The 21,033-nt window shown below is 41.4% G+C and overlaps 2 protein-coding genes across 2 annotated transcripts; both read left to right on the plus strand.

Moving 5' to 3' along the window:
* The first annotated feature begins 5,107 nt into the window (after positions 1 to 5,107).
* On the plus strand, positions 5,108 to 5,384 carry sptssb (serine palmitoyltransferase, small subunit B). Its single transcript, XM_073493774.1, has one exon. It carries the CDS (start codon positions 5,108 to 5,110, stop codon positions 5,348 to 5,350), a length of 243 nt encoding a protein of 80 aa, XP_073349875.1. The 3' UTR covers positions 5,351 to 5,384.
* A 9,869-nt stretch (positions 5,385 to 15,253) lies between these two features.
* otol1b (otolin 1b) lies at positions 15,254 to 20,342 on the plus strand. Its single transcript, XM_073494792.1, is given in 7 exon segments — positions 15,254 to 15,333; positions 17,032 to 17,438; positions 17,523 to 17,612; positions 19,067 to 19,138; positions 19,225 to 20,060; positions 20,062 to 20,166; positions 20,331 to 20,342. Coding segments are annotated over 7 exon segments (1,602 nt in total).
* The last annotated feature ends 691 nt before the right edge of the window (positions 20,343 to 21,033 follow it).

A 21,033-nucleotide genomic window follows, 5' to 3' on the forward strand; every position in this document is an offset into this window, starting at 1 on the left:
TCCTTCATGGTAATAAAATTATAATTAGCTAACAGCTTTAAAACATTAGGCAGATTATATCTTGTCTGGTACTCTGGTAGTAGTCAAATATGTAATCTTGGCACTTGATATTTTGTGCTTATACAAAACAGTAAAAATGGAAATCACAACATAAACTTAGTTATCGATTATTTTTTTTATGTTATAATCAAGATATACACGAATAACACTTAATCTTCTGATTATTTTCATTATTAATCGATTTATTGTTTCTGTAAACTATCAAAAAATTGTGAAAAATGCTCATCACAATTTCCCAGCAGCCAAAGTAACGTCTTCAGATTGTGTCTTTTGTCCAAACAAAAGACTCTTCATTTACTGTCATAAATGACAAAGAAAAGTCACAAGTCCCCACATTTAAGACACACAATTTTGACATTTTTTGCCTCAGTTTGATGGATAAAATGCTGGAGATATAGAGCATTTTAACAACTTTATTGGAACTTTATGTGGAAAAAGGCAGATGGTATCTTGTGTGAGACTACTCCTTTTTTTTTGTTTGACAGCAGATTAGATACCAAATTCATATCGATTTAATATCAAATCACATGTCACATCACATCATGTGCTCACACACTGCCCTCTCTACAGCAATAAATCCAAACCATTATAAAACTCAGAATTGGTTTAGAAGTTTTCCTTTTGTCATCAGCTTTGCTGCATGGCCGTGTAGACCTACGAGAATGCAGTTTTATGTAATAAGACACAAGAGGAATGTGTGTTTCACGGGCTGTGTTAGTGTCTGTGACATTTGAACATGAAGAGGGAGGAGGAGGAGGAGGAGGAGGAGGCGGCCCAGTCTTGTTTTTCACAAACCTGAGCTTGCTGTTAACGGTAATCAGATCTACTTGGGAAAGTGAATGAGCTGAATCTCCTCTGGGTGTTTGTGGGTGTGGGTGGTGGGGGCAACAACAATGTGGAGCAGGGGTCCTTCCTTTTTTCTTGATCGACCTCCTGTTGACCTGATTTTCTCACCATCTTTGCATGTGCACAGACTGAGCCCTTGTGACCCAAATGCTTTGCCTCCATAGCCCCTTTAACCAATTTCTAGTATTACACTCACTTTCTGAGTATGAGTGACATGTTGTTAGAGCAGCAACACCTGAGCTTATTAGGTCTATGGAGGCTGGTTATCTGCTTTGAATACTGATTTGCAAAGTACTTGTGCTGAAGCAGGTCAGGACAGTTCATGTTAAGACAACAGTAGATACTACAAAGTGGTGCTGAATCACATGCAAAGGCTTAATTTTGTTTATGCGCGCTGTCTGGCGTTTTAAACCAGTCCTCGTCCTTGTGGCGCTGCAGTGCATCCATGCGTAAACTGTGCGCCACGGCGCCACTGCCCGTGTTTACACATCAATAATGCACAGTGTTGTCAAGTGCAGGAACTGAGCAGGTCAGCAACCCTGGAGCAGATAGGAGATAAGATTTCCTAACTGTTTGTCTGGCTGCTCACAAACAGAGGCACAACTTCTCAGCTTATGCTTGGATTTTGTTTCCAGGGGTGTTTGGGTTGTGCGTTTTTTCTCTTGGTTGTCCTTTTTGACGGCACCCTCGGGTCCTTCAGTTAATCCGGAAACATTTTTTTGTTTTGGACCAGAGATAATGAAAAGAAGAATTGGCTAAATGTACACTTTTCTGAATGCATGTTTGAGTGTGCATAAGCAAAACAGAGCCTGGCTGCTGTTGGAGTAAATCAACTCTGTGGGTAGTGCGTAATACGTTTACGCAACGAGCACCTCTCCAGTCACACACCTCCTTAGTACACCTTGTTTTTGAGTTCCTGCATTCATCATAGCATTATCATTATTATGCATAATCACAAACGCATAGACTACATTGATGAGGACAAAAGAGCAGAGATGAGTGTCTGATAAGATATTTTGCGCATGTTTTAATCAATATTTCAAATCAGTCTCCAAGATTACTCGGAGAACACTGGTCCTGTTGGTGCTGTGTGCACTGATGTGGGTCCAGCTTGTTGGTTTTTCTGACTGTTACGTGCAAAACAGGCGATACACAGATGCAGGACTGTTAGTGCATGTCTGCTTTTTTAAAAATCACATTTGTCTAATATTTGGTTCCCAAAAATAAACTATACTACAACATCCCTACGCTGCGCTGGTATGAGTGCATACCAGTGTGCTGCCAGTCTGTGCTGCCTCGGCTTGTTTGTCCATCCTGCTTCTGCTGCTGCCTACGTCAGAGGTGGTGCTGCGGCAGCGTCGGGCTGCAGCATGGTGGGACCGATGCGCAGGAGGATGCGACACCAGCTGAAGAAAGTTTAAAGATGCGGCACAAAGCAGCGGACTTTGCATGGCTGAAATAGAGCTGCGACCAAGACATCGAGTCCTCCCGAGCCTCCCACTGAAACACACACACACACACACACACACACACACACACACACACACACACACCGGCCTGTCACGTCGTAGCTCCGCGGTCACTTCACCTGCACCATCTGCGAGCCAGGTGAGTGTAAGCACGAGTAGTGGGTGTGGTGTCATTCTCATAGTCTGTATGACCTGCTACATATAGGCCAGTGAAAGTAGCGAGGCAGCTTTTCGTTTACACAAAGCAGAGCAGAGCAGCGGCAGCGGGACGCGGGCTGTTGTCTGTGACTCGTCCTGTCGTTTTGCCTCATTAGTACAACATCCAGGGGATCTGACTCCGGCTGCTGAGGTAAGTCAACATATAGATTTATTATGGCGTTATTATGATCATGCAGAATACAGATAGATGTGCTCCCACTATTAGAAAGAAAATCAGTCAGCTGAGGATGAGATTTATTCATGTGACCATCCGGACAGGATACTTCTGCTTCAGTTATTTTGCAGGTTTTGCTCTTTGCTGCACTCCTGCTGTATAGTATTTAATCGAGCTACGTGCTGTAAAGAGCAGCTACCTTCTTGTTTTGTAGTCTCCCTGTTAGAGTATATTCTAGAAAGCCAGGTGCACCTGTAGCGCAACTGTTGGCCCCGCCCCCTACCTGTGCAGCAGGACCTGTTAACGCCTGCGGATACGTAAACCTTCATCTAATACACACACGTAGCTTTTCATCAGATATGTTTGAACGGTGCACTAATTACAAACAACATGCAAAGAAAGAGATTTCTTCCATGTGCATGTTAAAGAGGCACTGTGTAGTTTTGGAGAAGAAATCAAAGCTCAGAGTTTTAATATTTACAATAATCGCCAAATATAAAGTAAGTAAAACAGTATGAAATTGTGTTGTCCTTTAAGGTCAGTTCGTTTAATCTGTTTATTCAGTCATGAAATCAAAGACAGTTTGTATATTTAGTTTGTTTATGCATAAAAAAAAAATCAGTCAATGAAGATTTTTCTCTTCTAGTTACAATTTCCTCCCCAAAAACTACATATTGCACCTTTAAAGTGTATGTTTTAGCCTGTGCTCTATGTTCGATGAGGGTGGAATACAGTCGCTCTTTACCCTCCTCACATCACGTAAATTATTTGTAAGTTTCCCATGTGTGTATGTGTGTCAAGTGTGGGGATAAGTGGGGACTGTTTTGTGTCCATGTGGGAACTCTAGCTTTGATTTCATTGGTGTTTCTCTGACTCCTGTAGGACTCTGAGCTCCCGTGAGGCCCACTTGGTTGTGGGTTTGGGTTAGAGAGGAGCTCACAATTCCCTCTCACACCACCTAATTAATAAACACATAGCCACAAGCACTGTTTTTTTTAATTCGAGGATTATTTTCCATTGTGGTTACGCAGTCGTCCCCATGGATAATAATTAACAAGAGGGAGAGCGTGTCTCAGTCTGTGTGTGTAGACTGTTAGTGTTCATTGTAGAAAATTATACATGTTGTGTTATCATTATGATATCCCGAGAGTTTTATAGAATAATCTTCTGTACATAGTGCTAGTCTATATTTTTTCCAGAGTAAATTTCCAATGTTTCCTTGCTGAATTTACCTAAAGGTTTTATTTAATAAGTAAACTGTGGTGGAAAGTAACCAAGTAGATTTACTCAAGTACTGTATGTAAGTACTTTCATGCTACTGTATACTTCAGCTCCGCTACATAACTTTAGTTACAAGTTACTTTAAAGGTGCAATATATAAGACTTTTTGAACTAAATATTAACTGAACTTATCAACAGAATGTGAAGACGTCTGTGTATTGTGTTGCAGGGATATCTACTCAAACCCTGTCTCATAATACCACTTTGAGCTCCCTGTCCAGACTGCTAACTGCATGGCTAACTGAGCTAACTAGCTTACTACAGCTACATGAGTAGCCATGTGCCAGTAGTTCTTGTCCTTCATGTGTACTTAAACTTGTAATTCTTTGAGTACATTGTGCTGTTAAAGGAACAGTTCACCCAAAAATAAAAATTCAGTTATTATCTACTACTGGAGCTTCACAGCAGAACATAAACAATTGAAGTAGATGGGGACCAAAAAAAACATAAAATGGCTCCATACAGCTTGTCCAAGTCTCTGGAAGCCCCGAGATCTCAAATTGATTTGAAAGACATTATTTACAGTCTTTTTTAGACAAAATCTTCCCCTTTAGCAGCTACACTAACAACATTGGCATCCACTGAGTCTGAAGTGGGTGCACAAGCTCTACCGCACATTGATGGTGTAAATAACGTCCTTTCAAATCAATTTGAGATCTCAGGGCTTCCGGACACTTTGATTGTGGTTGTATGGGGCCATTAATTAATTCTTTTTTTTTTTTTAAATGTTTTAAAACTAGTCCCCATCTACTTCAGTTGTTCAGGAGAATGCTGCAACACTGCTGTGGAGCTCCGGAAATGTTTTGTGGACTCTGAAACTTCTCCTGACTTTCCATCGGCATGCGTGAGTAGATAATGACTTAATTTTCATTTTGTGTGAACTGTTCCTTTAATGCGTCTGTGCCTCGACTGCAGTACCATTTTGAATGCAGGATTTGTAGTGTAGTGTTTTTACCTTGAGGCACTGCCTCTGTGAGCTCCCTCCCTCACCTTCACCTCTGTCTTTCTATCCTCTCCACATCTCTCCATCTCTTTCTTACGGCCACCACCTCCACCTCCCTTCCATCCAGCTTGCAAGATGAACTTCAAGAACCTTTTGGAGTACCTGGCCTGGCTGTACTACCAGTACCTGCTCATCACCGGCATCTATGTCCTGGAGCCGTGGGAAAAGTCCATCTTCAACTCCATCCTCTTCTCCGCCATCGCCATGGTGATCTACACCTCATATGTCTTTGTGCCCATCCATGTGCGGCTCGCGCTGGAGTTTTTCTCGGGGATCTTTGGCGGCCAGCCTGAGAGCACTATGGCACTCATGAACTAAATGAAGGAGAGAAAGAGGCAGCGGCTGGGTGGATTAGCACGAGTCCCCAAATCATTTCCTCCTCAGCTCCTGAAGTACCTCTTTACCCCACTTTCATCCCCAACCCCAGCAGTCAGTCACCTCATCTAATCAAGACTGAAAACATGAAGATCTTAACGGAGCAATCTGGAAATCAGAGCCTCACTATCTTCTTTACATCCCGAACCCTCTGGCCTTACCCCATGGTATTAGACACTCGACTCTACATTACTTTCACACCCTCGCTGTGAAACGTCTTGTGAAATGTTGTTTGTCCTTTTTCTCTTTTTTTTGTTTTTTTTTTCTCCCCACATGTCCTGTATGAGTGCATACCACCTCTGGGTTTTGCATGATAGGGTCATATGTGGGTGGTTCATTTGCATGCTCGTCTCAATACAAAATATAGACACTTTTCTTTTCATTGTGACTGTTAAGTCTTTAAAGGGGAATTCCAGTGATTTATGTAGTCAGTTCCATAAAATGCAGGGGGGAGAAACGAAGCAGCAGAGGTGGAGACGTCCAGACTTTAAGGCTGCGGTCAAATAGTCTGTTTTTTGCTCACAAAGGTTTCCAATTGAGAACCTGGAAATAAGCTGAAAAGGCTATTTGAATTCTCTAAATGCTAAGGAAAGGTGCTTTAATTCTGTCTTTCTTATCTCATTTAGCATAGTGTAGACTGGAGCATCCTTTATGAAAGGAAAGGAGATAATGCCGTCCCACAGTTCATCTCTTCTAAGTTCTTGTGAATTTCCCTTCACCTCTTTTTTCTTGACCTCAAAACGTTTTCCATCGTGATCAAGTAAAGTATTTTAAATAAGATATACGATGTAATTTTTTGACTATTTGACCACAGCGTCTAAATCCTAAAATACCTGATCCTACATTTCCCATAATACAACTCAATCAGGTCTTTTGGTAGACACTCCCTGACCAGTTAATACCCACTTGTTTAAACTTAACACTCCAAGCATGTAACACAGCCTCTGCTAAAACTGTGTAGTCTCCAAGTTGAAATAGCGCTGACGTTGTTAGGTTTATTTGGGTTATTTGTCAGACTCTGTATCCGAAATCACAATTTACTATATAGTGCACTAATATTTTATATATAGTATCCTCAATGGTTCCAACAGTGGAATGAAAAATGAATAGTTCAATGGCATGTTCACTCCTTTCTGCAATCTTTTCTGCAGTGCACTGCATTAAAGAAGAAATGTTGGCAATGTACATTTCTGCAAACTGCTGATATGCTGACCCTTGGTAAAGCTCAGGCTTAGGGTTAGGACAAGTTCATGTTTTGGGTTACCTCGCAATTTTATGATTGCTTAGGATCAATTTTCTATTTCTATCTTGTCACAACGCTGTGTTTATGGTTTGGTTGAGTTGAGGCACAAAAAACACTTGGTAAGGGAAACAAGGTTTTGGTGGCCACAAAACTATCCAGTCGTTTCACACTTAACATGAACTGCGGTTGCCCGTTTGGCAGCCTTGTTGCCTGTAACTCCACCACTGTCCCCTCCACCTCCCAATGTGATAGTCAGTTATAAACCTGTAATGTCAACGTGATATGGCACATTTTTATACCAATGTCAATATGGTACATAGCCTATGCCATGAACAAACTTAGACATATCTGTGGTTTGCAGAAATGTAAAATGCCAACATTTTATTCTGGCCACTCGGCTCTGTGGGACTACGGCTGTTAGTAATGATGCAAAATGACAATGATTCATAATTGTCTCTCTCAGCTCACTACAGAGTAAATTTTGAGTGTGCAGAGTGAATACGTGAATAAAGGAATGATTTCAAGCGCAGCCTGAGGAAACTCCCTTCAGAGCCAAAGAAGACTTTGTACAGCTGTTTTTACAGGACTCTGAGGAGTAAACTGAACATGGTGTATAAAATTGGTGGAGTGCCCCTTTAAGCATGTCTGTTCTTATCTCATCTGTGACGCCATGTTATCACTGTTTGTGAATCGCTCTCTGATGAAAGGGGGGTTAGTCCTCATCCAAACATTTCTGATATGCACTTAATGTTACTGGTTGATCTATGGTTTTGTATCAGGACCACCATCACCTTGTTTAAGTTGCCTTTATGCACTGTAATGCTAACTGGCAGGGTACACCGCACATTTCAAGTCACTGCGTAGCTGATATTCAAAGTGAAAGTTGATAGAAAAGCCCAAGCTATGCAATTAATCTAAAGGCATCACAATCAGGGGCCCTCATTTACTGGTCAAAGCGAGTAATAAAAGGAAAAAAATACCGGCATGTGTGCCGAGCCCTCTCTTTATCTCCTTATTTTTGACTGGTTGGTATGTCAGGAAGGTGTGCTCAGTGCTGAGCATGAGCAAATATTGATACAACACACCTTTTCGTTTTAGGCTTGGCTTTGTTAATGACGAAGCTTTACTCAATCAACAGCGTCTGAACTCAAAGCAGAACTGTTTGCTGTCACATGCAAAATGCAGTCAAATTGGCCTGAATGAAAAGCAAAGCCTGACTGGTGGAACGAAAACCCCGTCCTCCTCACCTATAGTTGATCTATAGAGAGTGAGTCGTATCTGGTAGTTGGGATGAGTGTTGCATTTAGTTGTGTGTTTAAAGATCATCTTTGATTATTTGTGCTTTGGGTCAAGGGCTCGCTGATTACAGTCTAATCATGATCTCTAACTTAACTTTATTTATATGGAGTTCTATATTTATATACACTGGTAAATGCTTGGCTGGTTACAATGTCAATTACCAAACATCTTTGATTATTTATATCTGTGTTCTCTTGTGGCCATAAATAACACATAATTTTGTTCTTTACTTTGTTTTTCCACGTGAAAAAAGTGCTTTTATATTGTTCCCAATCTGTTGCATTTCATTTATGTTGTCTTAAACATTTTGCAGTCGTTCCAGACATGTCATGTACCAAGAATGAAGAGCTCTCTGAGAGGCTTTTTTCACCGTTCACCAAAATGAATGTTATATTTATACATGATGGCAACACATCACTGCAATATTCAGAAAATAAAGACATCTGAAGATACTTGGACAAGTCCTCGTCTGGTATTTGATGAATTCATGCAGCAAATAAAGTCTGTTATGCCTATAAAACAAGAGAAAATGCAAGTAGATTGGCTGAGGAGTGCTGCTTCACCAATGCAGGTTTCAAAAACAGGTGCTCTTTGGATCCAAGGACAGGAGAGAGGTGAGAGTTATACTTTGATTTGTGTTGAAGAAGTCATGACCAAAAAATACCAAAGCATACTGTCAGTTGTTGAGTTCGCCAACTTTACAAACATGGCTGAGCAAATAGGCAAACGTCTCAACTTAAGTCGTGCCATACAAACAAGATTCTATTCATGCAAATCATTTCAAGATAAAATCACATCAGCGAGGTACAATCAACAAACAAACAAACAAGCTAACGAACCAGCATGTACGAAGTTTTGCCAACTCACCAATAAAGTGTCTGGGTGTTTCAGTAGTGTGTCAGACTTCAACAAAAACTTGTTTAAATTTCCAATAGATCCATTTCAGTAACATATTTAGCCTAAAACACAGTAATCCATGATTAAATGGTAACAAATAGGATAGATAGGAGCTTCTAGGCCCGCCCTAGAGCCTATAACAGCCATGACTAATCGTGTAGGCAAGTGACTAACTCTCTCCCCTCTCTCCTCACTCCTGATCCACTTACATGCCAGCTACAGTTTCAAAATAAACTTGGACATTATTATTAAATTTGAGCATGGACCATGTAAGACTACATGATGTGGACCCATTGTGTTTTCCAGCTAACAGGTGGCAGTTACAGGTCAACTGCAGGCTTATTTTTGTGTTACAAAATTTAGTTGGGAAAAATAATGATAATAATTCAGTGTGTGAAGACTCCTATAGATTAATGCCAGAAGCACTTACACAGCTTCTGAAAAGATCAGTTTATTACCTTTCAAATGAGCCTAAAGCCATGCCTGTACTCCAAATGGTTCGATAACAGCTTTGAATTTACTTTGGGCTACACTGGGAGAGGCGCTTCAGGATACATTTCCAGGAATAAGAGCAAGTTAATAAATGGTGCTCAGCGCCTATGGGATTCAACTCACAGTCTTCATCAGGGCTTACAGTATATAAAGGCTTTTGAATTTTGCAAAGCTGAGCAGTTACTTTGAAATGAAAGAACAAACAAAACAAAGGCTCATGGGTTGCACATTCCTGACACAATTGACTGCACTACATTATGTGAAATCACACAATAAGAGGCAGAGCCACCAAACCAGTTCTCCCTAGACAGTGTAGGAATGAATACCCAGCGGCTTGTCTTTCCCTCCTGCAGGTGGTACGAGGTGACCGGCCCGTGCCAACAAGCCGTCCACGTCCGTCCTCTTTGTTGTAGCAGACACGTTTTAGATGATGAGAAGCAAAGCCTGTTTCAAAGGGATTGATGGCAGAATAATGTGAAATTAAATTTGCACTACACATGCAAATTTCCTGTAATGTTATCAACATGGACGGTGGGTGAGGGAGCAGGAAAATACTTTGGTTATTATCAGTGTCGCTGCAGTAGTAGGGCAGGCCAGGTAACTATGTTTATGCCTTGTAACTGGACACCTCCATCTTGTTTTTTGTTTTTTCCCAGGAACACAAATGCTGCACCCTCATTTCTCAACCTGCACATTCAAGCTCATTCTAAATTACGACTGAGGCCGTTTCCTTTCCTTTCCTTTCCTTTCCTTTATCCTCTTTTCAAGTCCTTTACCTCCCATTATTCTTCTTCTCATGAAGAAGAGAGGAAGTTGGAGAATTTTACTTTCCTTTACCTGACTTCATCTCCTCACCTGTCCCCTTCTTTTCTTTTCTCTTAATCCTATCATTACCTTTACCCCAGTTCCTTTCCTTCCCTTCCATTTCCTTCCATCTCCTCTCCTCTCCTCTCTTCTCCCCTCATACATCCTGCGTAGTAAAGATTTTAAGTCTTCCTCGGGGTCTTTGAAGAGCTGTCATCTGTTGACACTTAACATGTTAATTTTTGTCCCGTGAAGGAAGAGGCCAGAGGTTATCTCCATAATGACAAGGTGTACACAAAGCTATCTGCAAACACTTGGAGGGCTGGTGTATTGTTTCTGTTGTGTTTACATGTGGCCTGTGAATAAAACTGGGAGGCGGGGCTCGTAGCAACTGTGGAGTCCACAGACAGAGAGGTACGTGACACCAAGAAAACGAAGACACACACACACACACACACACACACACACACACACACACACGTACACATACACCAAAAGTGCCACTGCAGCCTGGTTTCAGTTTACCAGGACCCCCAGAGAGTGCTCAAATATTAATATTATTGCCAATATTCAATCATTTCTAACTAGTCTCTCTCTCTCTCTCTCTCTCTCTCTCTCTCTCTCTCTCTCTCTCTCTCTCTCTCTCTCTCTCTCACACACACACACACACACACACACACACACACCTTAAGTGCAACGATTTAACAGCCCATTGTTCAGCTCTAACCTCCTACAGGTGTGTGTGCCTTTACAGTGAATGTCTCCATGGTAATGACTGCAGACTGATGTTTAGCCTTGATCTATGACAGACAACAATGGACACATTTAGACATCCACACCCACACACGCACACACACACACACACACACACACACACGGTATTACAGCTTGTTCGTATTCCTTGAATTAACTTTCTGATGCCATATTTATATCTGGTTGGTTACTTTTCTAATCTGTACCCTTAATATTCTCTAACAAAACAGAATATGCTTGTTTTTCTTCGGCTTAAAGTGCTTTTTTAAATCTAATTTGTAAGATTTAATTTTCAGACTCTCCTTGAGAAGCTTTAAGATTTCAACAAATGTTTTATTTACTCTACTCATGAACCAAAAACCATGTAAAAAAGTGCACAAAAAGAACAATTACCATCAACTACTCAAGTGCTTGTGAAAAGGCAACCAGAATAACTCATGAACAATAGACAAAGGATGCAAAAGGCCCAACATCTTCACTGGATTATTCAAACAATATCATCATATATCAGATGCAGCATGTAATCTGAAAAGTAACTAGTAGGCCTAATTAAAGTTAGGAAATAGATGTAATGGAGTAAAACGTACAAAAGTGTAGATGTAAATGTAGGAGAGTGGAAGTATAAAGCAGCAGGAAATGGAAATAAGTATAATAATTGATTATTATGGAACTAAAGTACAAGTACCTCAAAATTGTACTTAAGTGAAGTACGTGAGTAAATGTACTCAGTTACATTCCATCACTGTTAAAAGTCAGTTTTTTGAGTACAGACCCTTCTGTCACTGTTTGTAGAAAATATGTGAAATGTTTTAAGGCACTCACATGTACATCAATTTTTTACAGCGTTAAATTTATTGCAGTTTTATCTCCTACAGCCACAAAATGAGCATCTTATAAAGACATGGTTGAATTTTATATTGTTCTGCACGGCTAACAAACGTGACCGACTTCTCTGAATGTTTTCCAGCTCTCTGTATGACTCAGTCTTGTGATTCATTGTGAAACTGAATTTTGCAATGACTGTGTGGTTTTTGAGTCACTTGTGTAAGGATCTGCAACATAGAAAAGAAGATAAATGGATAAATAAAAGGACTGGACAGGACAATAAACCTGCTGTTATAATGCATTATGGTGTCATTTAACAGGCTTGTTTTAAAGGAACGTTGTTTGCACTGCTGGGCGTGTGTGTGTCTGTGTGCGTCTCTGTCTGTTGTTATACAGCGTTTCAGGTTGGGGCTGGGTTAAACACACTCAAAAGGTCATTTCCAAAAAATCGACATTTTTATGAATGTATAAATCAGTTTTCTTATCACACCATAATCCATGAATTCTTTATTAGCCAGTAAGTTTTCATGTGTTCATTTTCCTTCTTTAATAGTTGAACTTCTCACTTTGACTTTACAGTCTTCATATAGAGAGAAAAACAAAGGCAAATCACCCACTGAGCAAACAACGATTAGATGAGACACAATAGCCCAAGTAGTTACATGTTTTGTGGTTCCGCTGCAGAGTTCAGGTTCACATTATCATGTTCTGAGGATAAATTAATATGTTGTTTCATGTTTAACTCAATGTCAACACCAGATTTATTTCTAGCCTTCTCGCTGTGCAATCAGACAAGGTTAGTTGTGTGGCACTCATTTTGATTGTGCAATTCCTGGTATTCTTTGTTGATCAAAGATGGAGATGGAGGAGGAAGTCATGTCATGACCCAGCTCCCAGCTCCACAGTCTATCTCAGATAGGAATCAGTCAATATGATTGTGTAGGAGTGGTTGGTCTGATGATAAGAACCTGAGCTCAGGCAGCAAGGCGTGAACCCACAGCCGGAGCCAAACCCTGACATGGTCGATGGACTTTCACTACAAAAAAAAACCATGTTGTGCTACGTTTGGCTCGTGGTAAATGTTGAGAACTGTAGCTTAATAAAGAGGCTGGATTGTTGCTTCATCATAACCATCTAATATGAGCTGATGTATACTTTTGTACATACCTCAAATTAATACATCCGTTGATCAGGTATCTTAAAGTAGTAATGTAGTTTTGGAGAAGAAATAAAATCTCCAAATTTTTATATTTACAATATTAATTAGGTAATAAAACAAACTCCAAAATATGTATTTTTTCCATAACTGAATAAACAAGCTGTTGTCGGCGGAAAATATGGTCCCCAGAACACTGTTTGAAGCTAGAAAGGTGGCAGGGTCCGCCAAATATAAACAAAGTAAAACAGTATAAAAATTGTGTTGTCCTTTTAACTAAAATGATATTTCAGCACGCTGTCTTTACTTCTACTCTGGGTACCTTTTTAAAGCACTGACAAATAATAGTTAAGAGTCACAATAACAACAATAAATGGCAATGATAAATACAAGTCAGTATCAAAACATGTGTACAAATGTACTTCAGAAACTGAAAAAAAGCACAAGTCTGCCACCAAGTGGTCAAGTAGAGACAAAAATCTTCTGATGTGATAATCTCATTGTTTCTCAAGTAAAATCACAGCTTCTGAAGTTTCTGAATTAAGATGAGAATTACTCTTGAGACTATCTGTCTCACAGAGTACGGTGCTGTATATTCATGGATAACAGGGATGTTTTCCTCAGTGTGTGCAAGCTGCTGTGAAGGAATGTTTGACAGGGTACCAAGAATTTTATTGTGAAACACAGAAGGGAGGGAACAGGACAGAGTTGTGTAATTTCTCTTTCCCTTGATATAAAACCTGTCCTTATTTCACAGGGTCATGAAATCTGTTAGGTGAGCTACACCTGATCAGATTGCTGTTTATTTTATATTTCTTTTATCATGATTTAGAGTTGGTGTGCTCGGTATGGGACCTTCAGGTATAACAGTGGGGCGACACCTGAGGGAGGTGTGGTAGTTTCTGTGGAGCTGCAGGACGGTGTAGGAGGAGTAAAGAAGGAGATAGGGAACAAGAGGGTGGAAAAATCATCCATCCATTCATGACCCACATCTAGCGTCAACCTCTTGTGCTGTCGAGGTTGTTTCAGTTCCCCAGAGTCACAACTCATGACCTCAAATCACTCTGGGAGCTTGCAGGATCCTGTTTGTTTTGTTCCTCTAACAGTGAACTAACAGATACACAGTCAGTTAATTATGTTGACTGATAAACCAAAATACAGTTTTTGACATCAATATTCTTCAAATATTTGTAACATTTGTAATTAAAGGAATGGAAGGAAGGAAGTTTTTTTTTTTTCAAAATCAATGAGGGATGTCTGAGCATCCAGAGACTTACACAGGATGAGCTGTATAGAGCCCTTTTATGTTTTTTTTAAAAAACAAAAACAAGTCCCCAGCCACTTGAGTTGTTTAGGAGGAGGACGCAATGCTGTTTTCTATGACTCTCTAGAAATGTTTTGTAGAAAGTCGACAATGACTGAATTTTCATTTTTAGGGTGAACTGTTCCTTTAAACTATGATGTCTCCACCAGAATAAGAAAATGAATCCCGCTGATTTCCAGATGTCCAAGTACGCTGATGTAGAACTCAATCAACAATGAACAGAAGACAGCTTTTCAAGAAATACGAAAAGACATCACCACACATTTATTCCCAAACAATCCCCGATTAAATGATACGATCAGAAGAATCACTGATCTCTTTATGGCTTTTCAACTATCTGTGTCTGTTGGACTTCTAGATCTCTGTCAATCACGTTTGTATCACTACCAACACATTTAGATAAATGTAAATACAAATAGAGATTCCACCTTGAGCAAAACAGCTTTTCTCTTGTGGAAAATGCCATTGCGTTGACACAACCAGCTTCGAGCGCATTAGAAACCAATCCCCTAAGATCAGAGAAAGTGTGGCGGGAGAGAGTGTTTTTGTGCTCTCTCTGACTACATGAGATGAGTCTTCACTGCCAGCAGATCTCTTGCCAAAGTCATTAGCTGCTAATTCTGCAGGATCTAGATTTTCTCTGATAAGAACCCACAATGAGGAACAAAAAAACAGTCTATGGCCTTATGAGTATGATGGTGACAGTGACTGAGCTCTGTGTTGGTTACTAAACAAGTCTCTATTTTATTGTCTCACCCTCTCTAACTCACTCTATACACATTCCCTGCAGCTTCAGGATCTCCTTTACATGAATAGGGTTAATGTAAGGCAATACACCTCCATCCATCCAAGTCATCTTAGGTCCTCTCTCTGCTCGGCTGCACCCGTTGAGTAAGTTAACGCTTCCTTATCCCTCACTCTATAGCCGGTGTGGATGGAGGCTGAGGGCAGGGCCGATGCCAGTGTTAAATGAACGGACAGGTGAGCGGCGCCTGGGTCCTCTGTGACCAGCTGGGCACTGTAAGCTGACCGCCGCTGTTGTGTGTGGTCTGAATGGAGCTGAGAGACGATGGGGTTGAGGTCGGGCAAGGAGAACCCCAGAGGAACCCCTCTCTGGCTCTCTCAGGGCTCAGGTGCATATCTTACACTCCATCTGTTTGTCTTTTATGAAGGGGTAAGTCAGGGACACATCACCTGAGCTGCTGGGAAGAGGAGCATGTAAATGGAGGGTGAGGAGATAAAGAAAAGTGTATGTTAGAAGATAAAATGAAATAAACACAGTCTCCTCTTTAGTAGCTCTCTCCTGATCACCCCTCTCTATTTCCCAAATTTCATTTCCCCTTCCTCCTGCTCACTCATAGCTGGTCATAGATCCCTCTGAGGACGTGGGGTCTTTGACAACTGAGGCATGTCCGCTGCTCAAGCATTCATTGTCACGGACAAGTCGAGAGTTTCGACTAGACAGCTACCAGAAAATCACTTTTCTCCAAAAACCCGATGCTATCTCGTTACACCGTAAGAATGAATCATTGTCCAGCCACACAGTATGAATCATAGTTAGCGAATGTAGCTGGGGGCTCATGTGCAGAAAGTCGGTCACAGTGATCAGGCAAGCATTGCGACTGCACTGATTTGATGGAGATTAACTGGTTCCTTTGACAAACATCTCAGGTTTAGTAACTGTTGAGTGAGGAGATTATCAGAGCTCTTTGGGCTAAATCTTTCTTCTGGATTTTTACCAAGTACTGCGCGCCAGTTTGCACATGTCATTTTAAATTAATTGTTGCAGATATTGTTGTCTAGGTGTACTCAAAGCATCAACGTGCAAGATTGTGAATGGCGCCTTGCACATAAAAGATCTGCAACCTTCCTGCTTGCAGCTACACACAGAATACAAACCAAACCCATGCTTGAAAACAGGCCGTTGTAGTGCCCTGGCCTCTGTCACAGAACCCTCTTTGCTTGGCTTTGTCCAGCGTAAGAGCCTGGGTAGTAGGCTGGATGTTGGAGGAATGCCTCCCATATCGGGTGACCCATTGCCCCACGGCCTTTGCTCCTCGCCTAGCTCGCAGCGAGGGAGTGCTCCTGGCGGGCGCTGTATCCCGTGTCACAAAAGCACCTTTCTACACAACAAGGGTACAGAGAATGGTCCACAGCACAGTGGTTCTCCTTGGGTCGGCTCCAGCCCGCCGTAGTTGGATTTCAAGACCTCCCCCTGTGCTTCCAGCAAACACCCTCATTGGTGGGGATGTTCTTTCGCCCAAGCCTGGCAGAGATATCAGAGAGACCTGGGGCTCCTGGTGCTGCCTCCAAGAGACTGCTAGAGAGGATAAATGACCATACCACTTATGCATAACTGGGTGAGTCTTACCGTATTTATTAAACTGTACATTTTGCTCGGAAAGTTGAGTGTCAGCATGAGAGGTAACCTATGAAAATGATTTGTTGATGTTTAAGAGGAGAGTCCTGGACTTCAAAAATCTGCCATCGGTTTTTAGCAGCTAAATTTACTGATAACAACCATAAAATCAGCATTGAATGGCCAAACTATAGACTTAGTGAGTCACAGAGGCACATAAGGAACAATGTAGCTCCTGAAATGAAAATTGGCAATGTAGGAAAAATTGTGCAACATTGAGAAACTCAGACAAAGAAGCTGAATTGTAAAAACAAATGTTGAGATTGTTCATCACTGGTTACTACCGAGTGATTTTTAACAGTTAGCTGCTGATCATCATCGAGCTATTTTTGTATCCTCTTGTCTTTAAACCTAAAGTACACGGAAAAGGAAACAGAAGACAAGTGTCATGTATAAACTCGTCTCTTCTCAGATCCAGGTCAACCATGAGGATTATCTCCTGTCAGTCGTCACTTGTGGCTGTAGTTGTTCTTACACTCACTGTGGTGTCCTGCGTTGAATCGAAGACCACACAAAAACCGAAGTACCAGTACACCAAGAAGCCAGTCCCTCAGATCACTGTGTACAACCCAGCCACCACCAGCATGCCCAAGACTCACAAGGTAGTGCCGACTGTAAAACCCCATCCGCTGCCCCCCACGGAGAGGACTACCTATCCGAGCCACATCTCTCCAAAGTACTACACAGAGAGCCCTGAGGCCCCTGGTGTCGGCCCTGAGAACTACACCCTAGATTATAATGAGTGCTACTTCAACTTCTGTGAGTGCTGTCCACCTGAGAGGGGCCCCAGGGGGCCAAAGGGAGACAGAGGCCTAGAAGGTAAGATTGCAATAAAGAAAAATGCTTTTAATTTAATCAATTCATTTGTTTTTATTAAAACTTTACCTTTTGTTGCTTATTCAGGGCCATCAGGTGACAGAGGCCTTATAGGAGCAGCTGGTTTACCAGGACCACCGGGAGTGAGCGGTCCGATGGGGTTTAAAGGAGACAAGGGTGAATATGATACACACTTAAAATTGCTGCTTACAAAATGTTTTATCATCATTTATAATGAGAATATAGAGCCATTAGATATGGGGAGACAAAGTAACAATACACTTGAGTACGTCAATAAGTGAATTTCTAAATGTTCAAAGGCTTTCATGTTCAGTCCAGTACAAAATTAGCTTTTACAAGTCAAGGCACATTTATTTATTTAACAGTTTCATAACTGAAGTGCTTCATAAATTAAACAGGTGAAAGCATAACAAAGAAATGATTAAAAAAAACAAAAACAATAAAAGCACGCAGAGTAAAAACAATACGACAAACTTACAAATACAATTTGATATAAAAGAAAATTAATCAGAAAGCGTTGTGAAACAGGATTTAAAGTAGTAAGCTTTGTCTCAAGTCTTAGCTCTTCTGGCAGATTGTTCCACATTTGAGAAGTATTGCAGCTAAACGCAGCTTCAACGGGTTTATTTTTGACTCAGGGAACAGCCAATAATCCAGAACTGATGGGGATTGAGTATAATCTGTTCACTTTTAAAGGAGACATTCTGCTCATTTTCAGGTTCATAATTTTATTTTGGGTAACTACTAGAAAAGGTTTACATGCTTTAATGCTCAATAAACATCAGTTTTCTCATTCTGTCCAGTGCTGCAGCTCTGTATTCCCCCTCTGTCTGAAACACTCTGTTTTCGCTCCTGTCTCTTTAAGACCGGCCTCTCCTGAATACCCAGTCTGCTCTGATTGGTCAGCTCACGCAAGCCTGAGCCAGCACAGCTAATAACAATAGGGCAGCTGTGCTAAATCAATTTGTATGTACCAAACTAGCTGCCAGGCATAAATTATGCAAACATGTGACATGGTGACATAGTGTGATGTCACAGAGTCAGGTGAATTAAAGGTGGGACTACTGACGAGGCGTTTCAGGAGCAGTGTTTTCTGTAGGAGAGAGGAGTTTCTGTTGGTGCAGACTTTGACCTTTTTAACTTTCAAGAGCTTTTACATGCACAATAACCTATATAACACACTGAAGGAAAGGAAAAAAATGAAAAAGCATAATAGGTCTCCTTTAAAATGTGTTGATAAAGATTTGTTTGTGCATATACTCAACACCTCCGGTCATTGGTGCCCCCTGATCCCTTAGGCCTCTGAGGTTGTGCCCTGTAATCCTGTTAAATATATTGTTCTTCTGCACTTAGCACTAGTTAAAAAATCTCTGGTTGTTTTTGACCAAATACCTTAATATCAGTTATGACAATACTGTAGAGATGACTATTGGTACTTTCACAAAATATTAACACAGTAGGATCTTTGATGAATAATCATGCAAGTATGATAAACACTTATACGTCATATCACGATAGAAGGAGATCCAAAACGTAGGATGATATAAAGTCCTAATAGCTTATGTTAGATTTTGAGAGTTGATATGAACTTTATCATGTTCATTTCTCAGGGGAAAGAGGTGACAGAGGAGGCAGTGGGACAGCCGGTCCACCAGGAGTCCCAGGGAAACCAGGACAAAAAGGTGCCAACTTGTTCAGGTGATTGTTGAATTATTTTATAATGTTGCCAGACTTCAATAGCTCTGACATTGTTTCTTTTACCTTGCAGGTGATGTTGGATCAAAAGGTGAGAAAGGTGTAATAGGGTTGCAAGGTGTCAAAGGTGTTAGTGGCGAGAAAGGAGAGCCAGGCCAGAATGGGACTGCTGGTGAGAAAGGAGAACCAGGAAAAGAAGGTCCAGCTGGACCTCCAGGAGTGGCTGTTGAATCAGGGCCTAAGGGAGACAAGGGAGATAAGGGGGAGTGTGGCACATTCGGGGAGCGAGGACAAAAAGGTGAGCGAGGGGATTCTGGGCCTCCTGGCATCCCCGGAGCGATGGGCATCCCAGGAATAAACGGCAAGCATGGCGCCCCAGGTCCTGTAGGTGTCCGAGGGGATCAAGGACCTCCTGGACCACAAGGAGAACCAGGGGTTAGAGCATCTCAGGGACCACAAGGCGTAAGAGGGATGATTGGGCCCAAAGGGGACAGAGGTTACCCTGGGATGAGAGGTGACCGGGGCTTTCGTGGATTCAAAGGTGCAAAAGGATCAGGGGTTCCTCAGAAACGCTCAGCCTTCAGTGTGGGTATCTCTCCAAGAAAGTCCTTCCCTCCCTCTGGCTTCCCAATTCGCTTCGACAAAGTCTTCTACAACGAGGAGAACCACTTCAATGTCACGTCCAACAGCTTCACATGCGTCCACGCTGGGGTTTACATCTTCTCCTTCCACATCACCGTACGCAATCAGCCACTGAGAGCCACACTGGTGGTGAACGGGTCACGGCGGGTAAGGACACGGGACTCTCTGTACGGTCAAGACATCGACCAGGCGTCCACTTTGGTGGTGCTGCGGCTGGCAGTGGGCGATCAGGTGTGGATGGAGACCTTCAGAGACTGGAACGGGGCGTATGCCAGCAGTGAGGATGACAGCATCTTCTCTGGATTCCTGCTTTACTCAGACAAGCCCTGACACTCTACTGAAAATATCTTCCTTTATACTGGACTGTTCCAACGTGACTATATCCATGAAAAGGCCAAATACTGGTGGTGCTACTTTATACTCATCACTTATGAACTGCTCAAAAGCTGGACTGCACAGTAGTATGAAAAAAAATGAAGGAACAGTTCAACCAAAAATTAAAATTTAGTCATTATCGACTTGCCTTTGTGTTGATAGAACACTGGGTGAAGTTTTGTAGTCCACAAAACATTTCTGGGGCTTCACAGCAAAACAAGGTTGCAGCATTCTCCTGAACAAATAAAGTAGATGGTGACTTGTTTTAAAATGTAAAAAAAGTGTGAAAAAAACACATTAAATGGCTCCATGCAGCTTGCTCAGTGTAATCCAAGTCTCCACCCCCATATCCCAAATAGATTTGAAAAAACTTAACCTGAAATCTTCACCGTAGCTGCAAAGCTAAAAGCGTGACCTCATCTGGAGTGGGTGAGGTGCTTGACCGCATTACACCAGACGAGCTGTATGGAGCCATTATTAATATTATTATTTATTTATTTTTACATTTTAAAACAAGTCCCCATCTATTTCAGTTGTTTAGGAGAATGCTGCTACGCTGTTTTGCTGTGAAGCTCCAGAAATGATTGGTGGACTACGAAACTTCGCCTGACTTTCCATCAGCATGGGGGGTGAGTAGATAATGACTGAATGCTCATTTTTGGACGAACTGTTCCTTTAAAGATGGTCAATATCAATATCATGTTTATTGTATCATCTTCTTACTTGTATCATCTTTTTTCTTTTAACTGTTGCGTTTGAATAAAAGTTTTAAAAACTCACACACACTGTCTAGTTACTGCTGATATATGTAATAACGTTTGGATCTACGGGACACACACAACAGTTCTTTATATATCCGTAGATA

This window comes from Pagrus major, chromosome 2, assembly GCF_040436345.1.
Source record: "Pagrus major chromosome 2, Pma_NU_1.0".
In the NCBI taxonomy this organism is placed as follows: domain Eukaryota; kingdom Metazoa; phylum Chordata; class Actinopteri; order Spariformes; family Sparidae; genus Pagrus; species Pagrus major.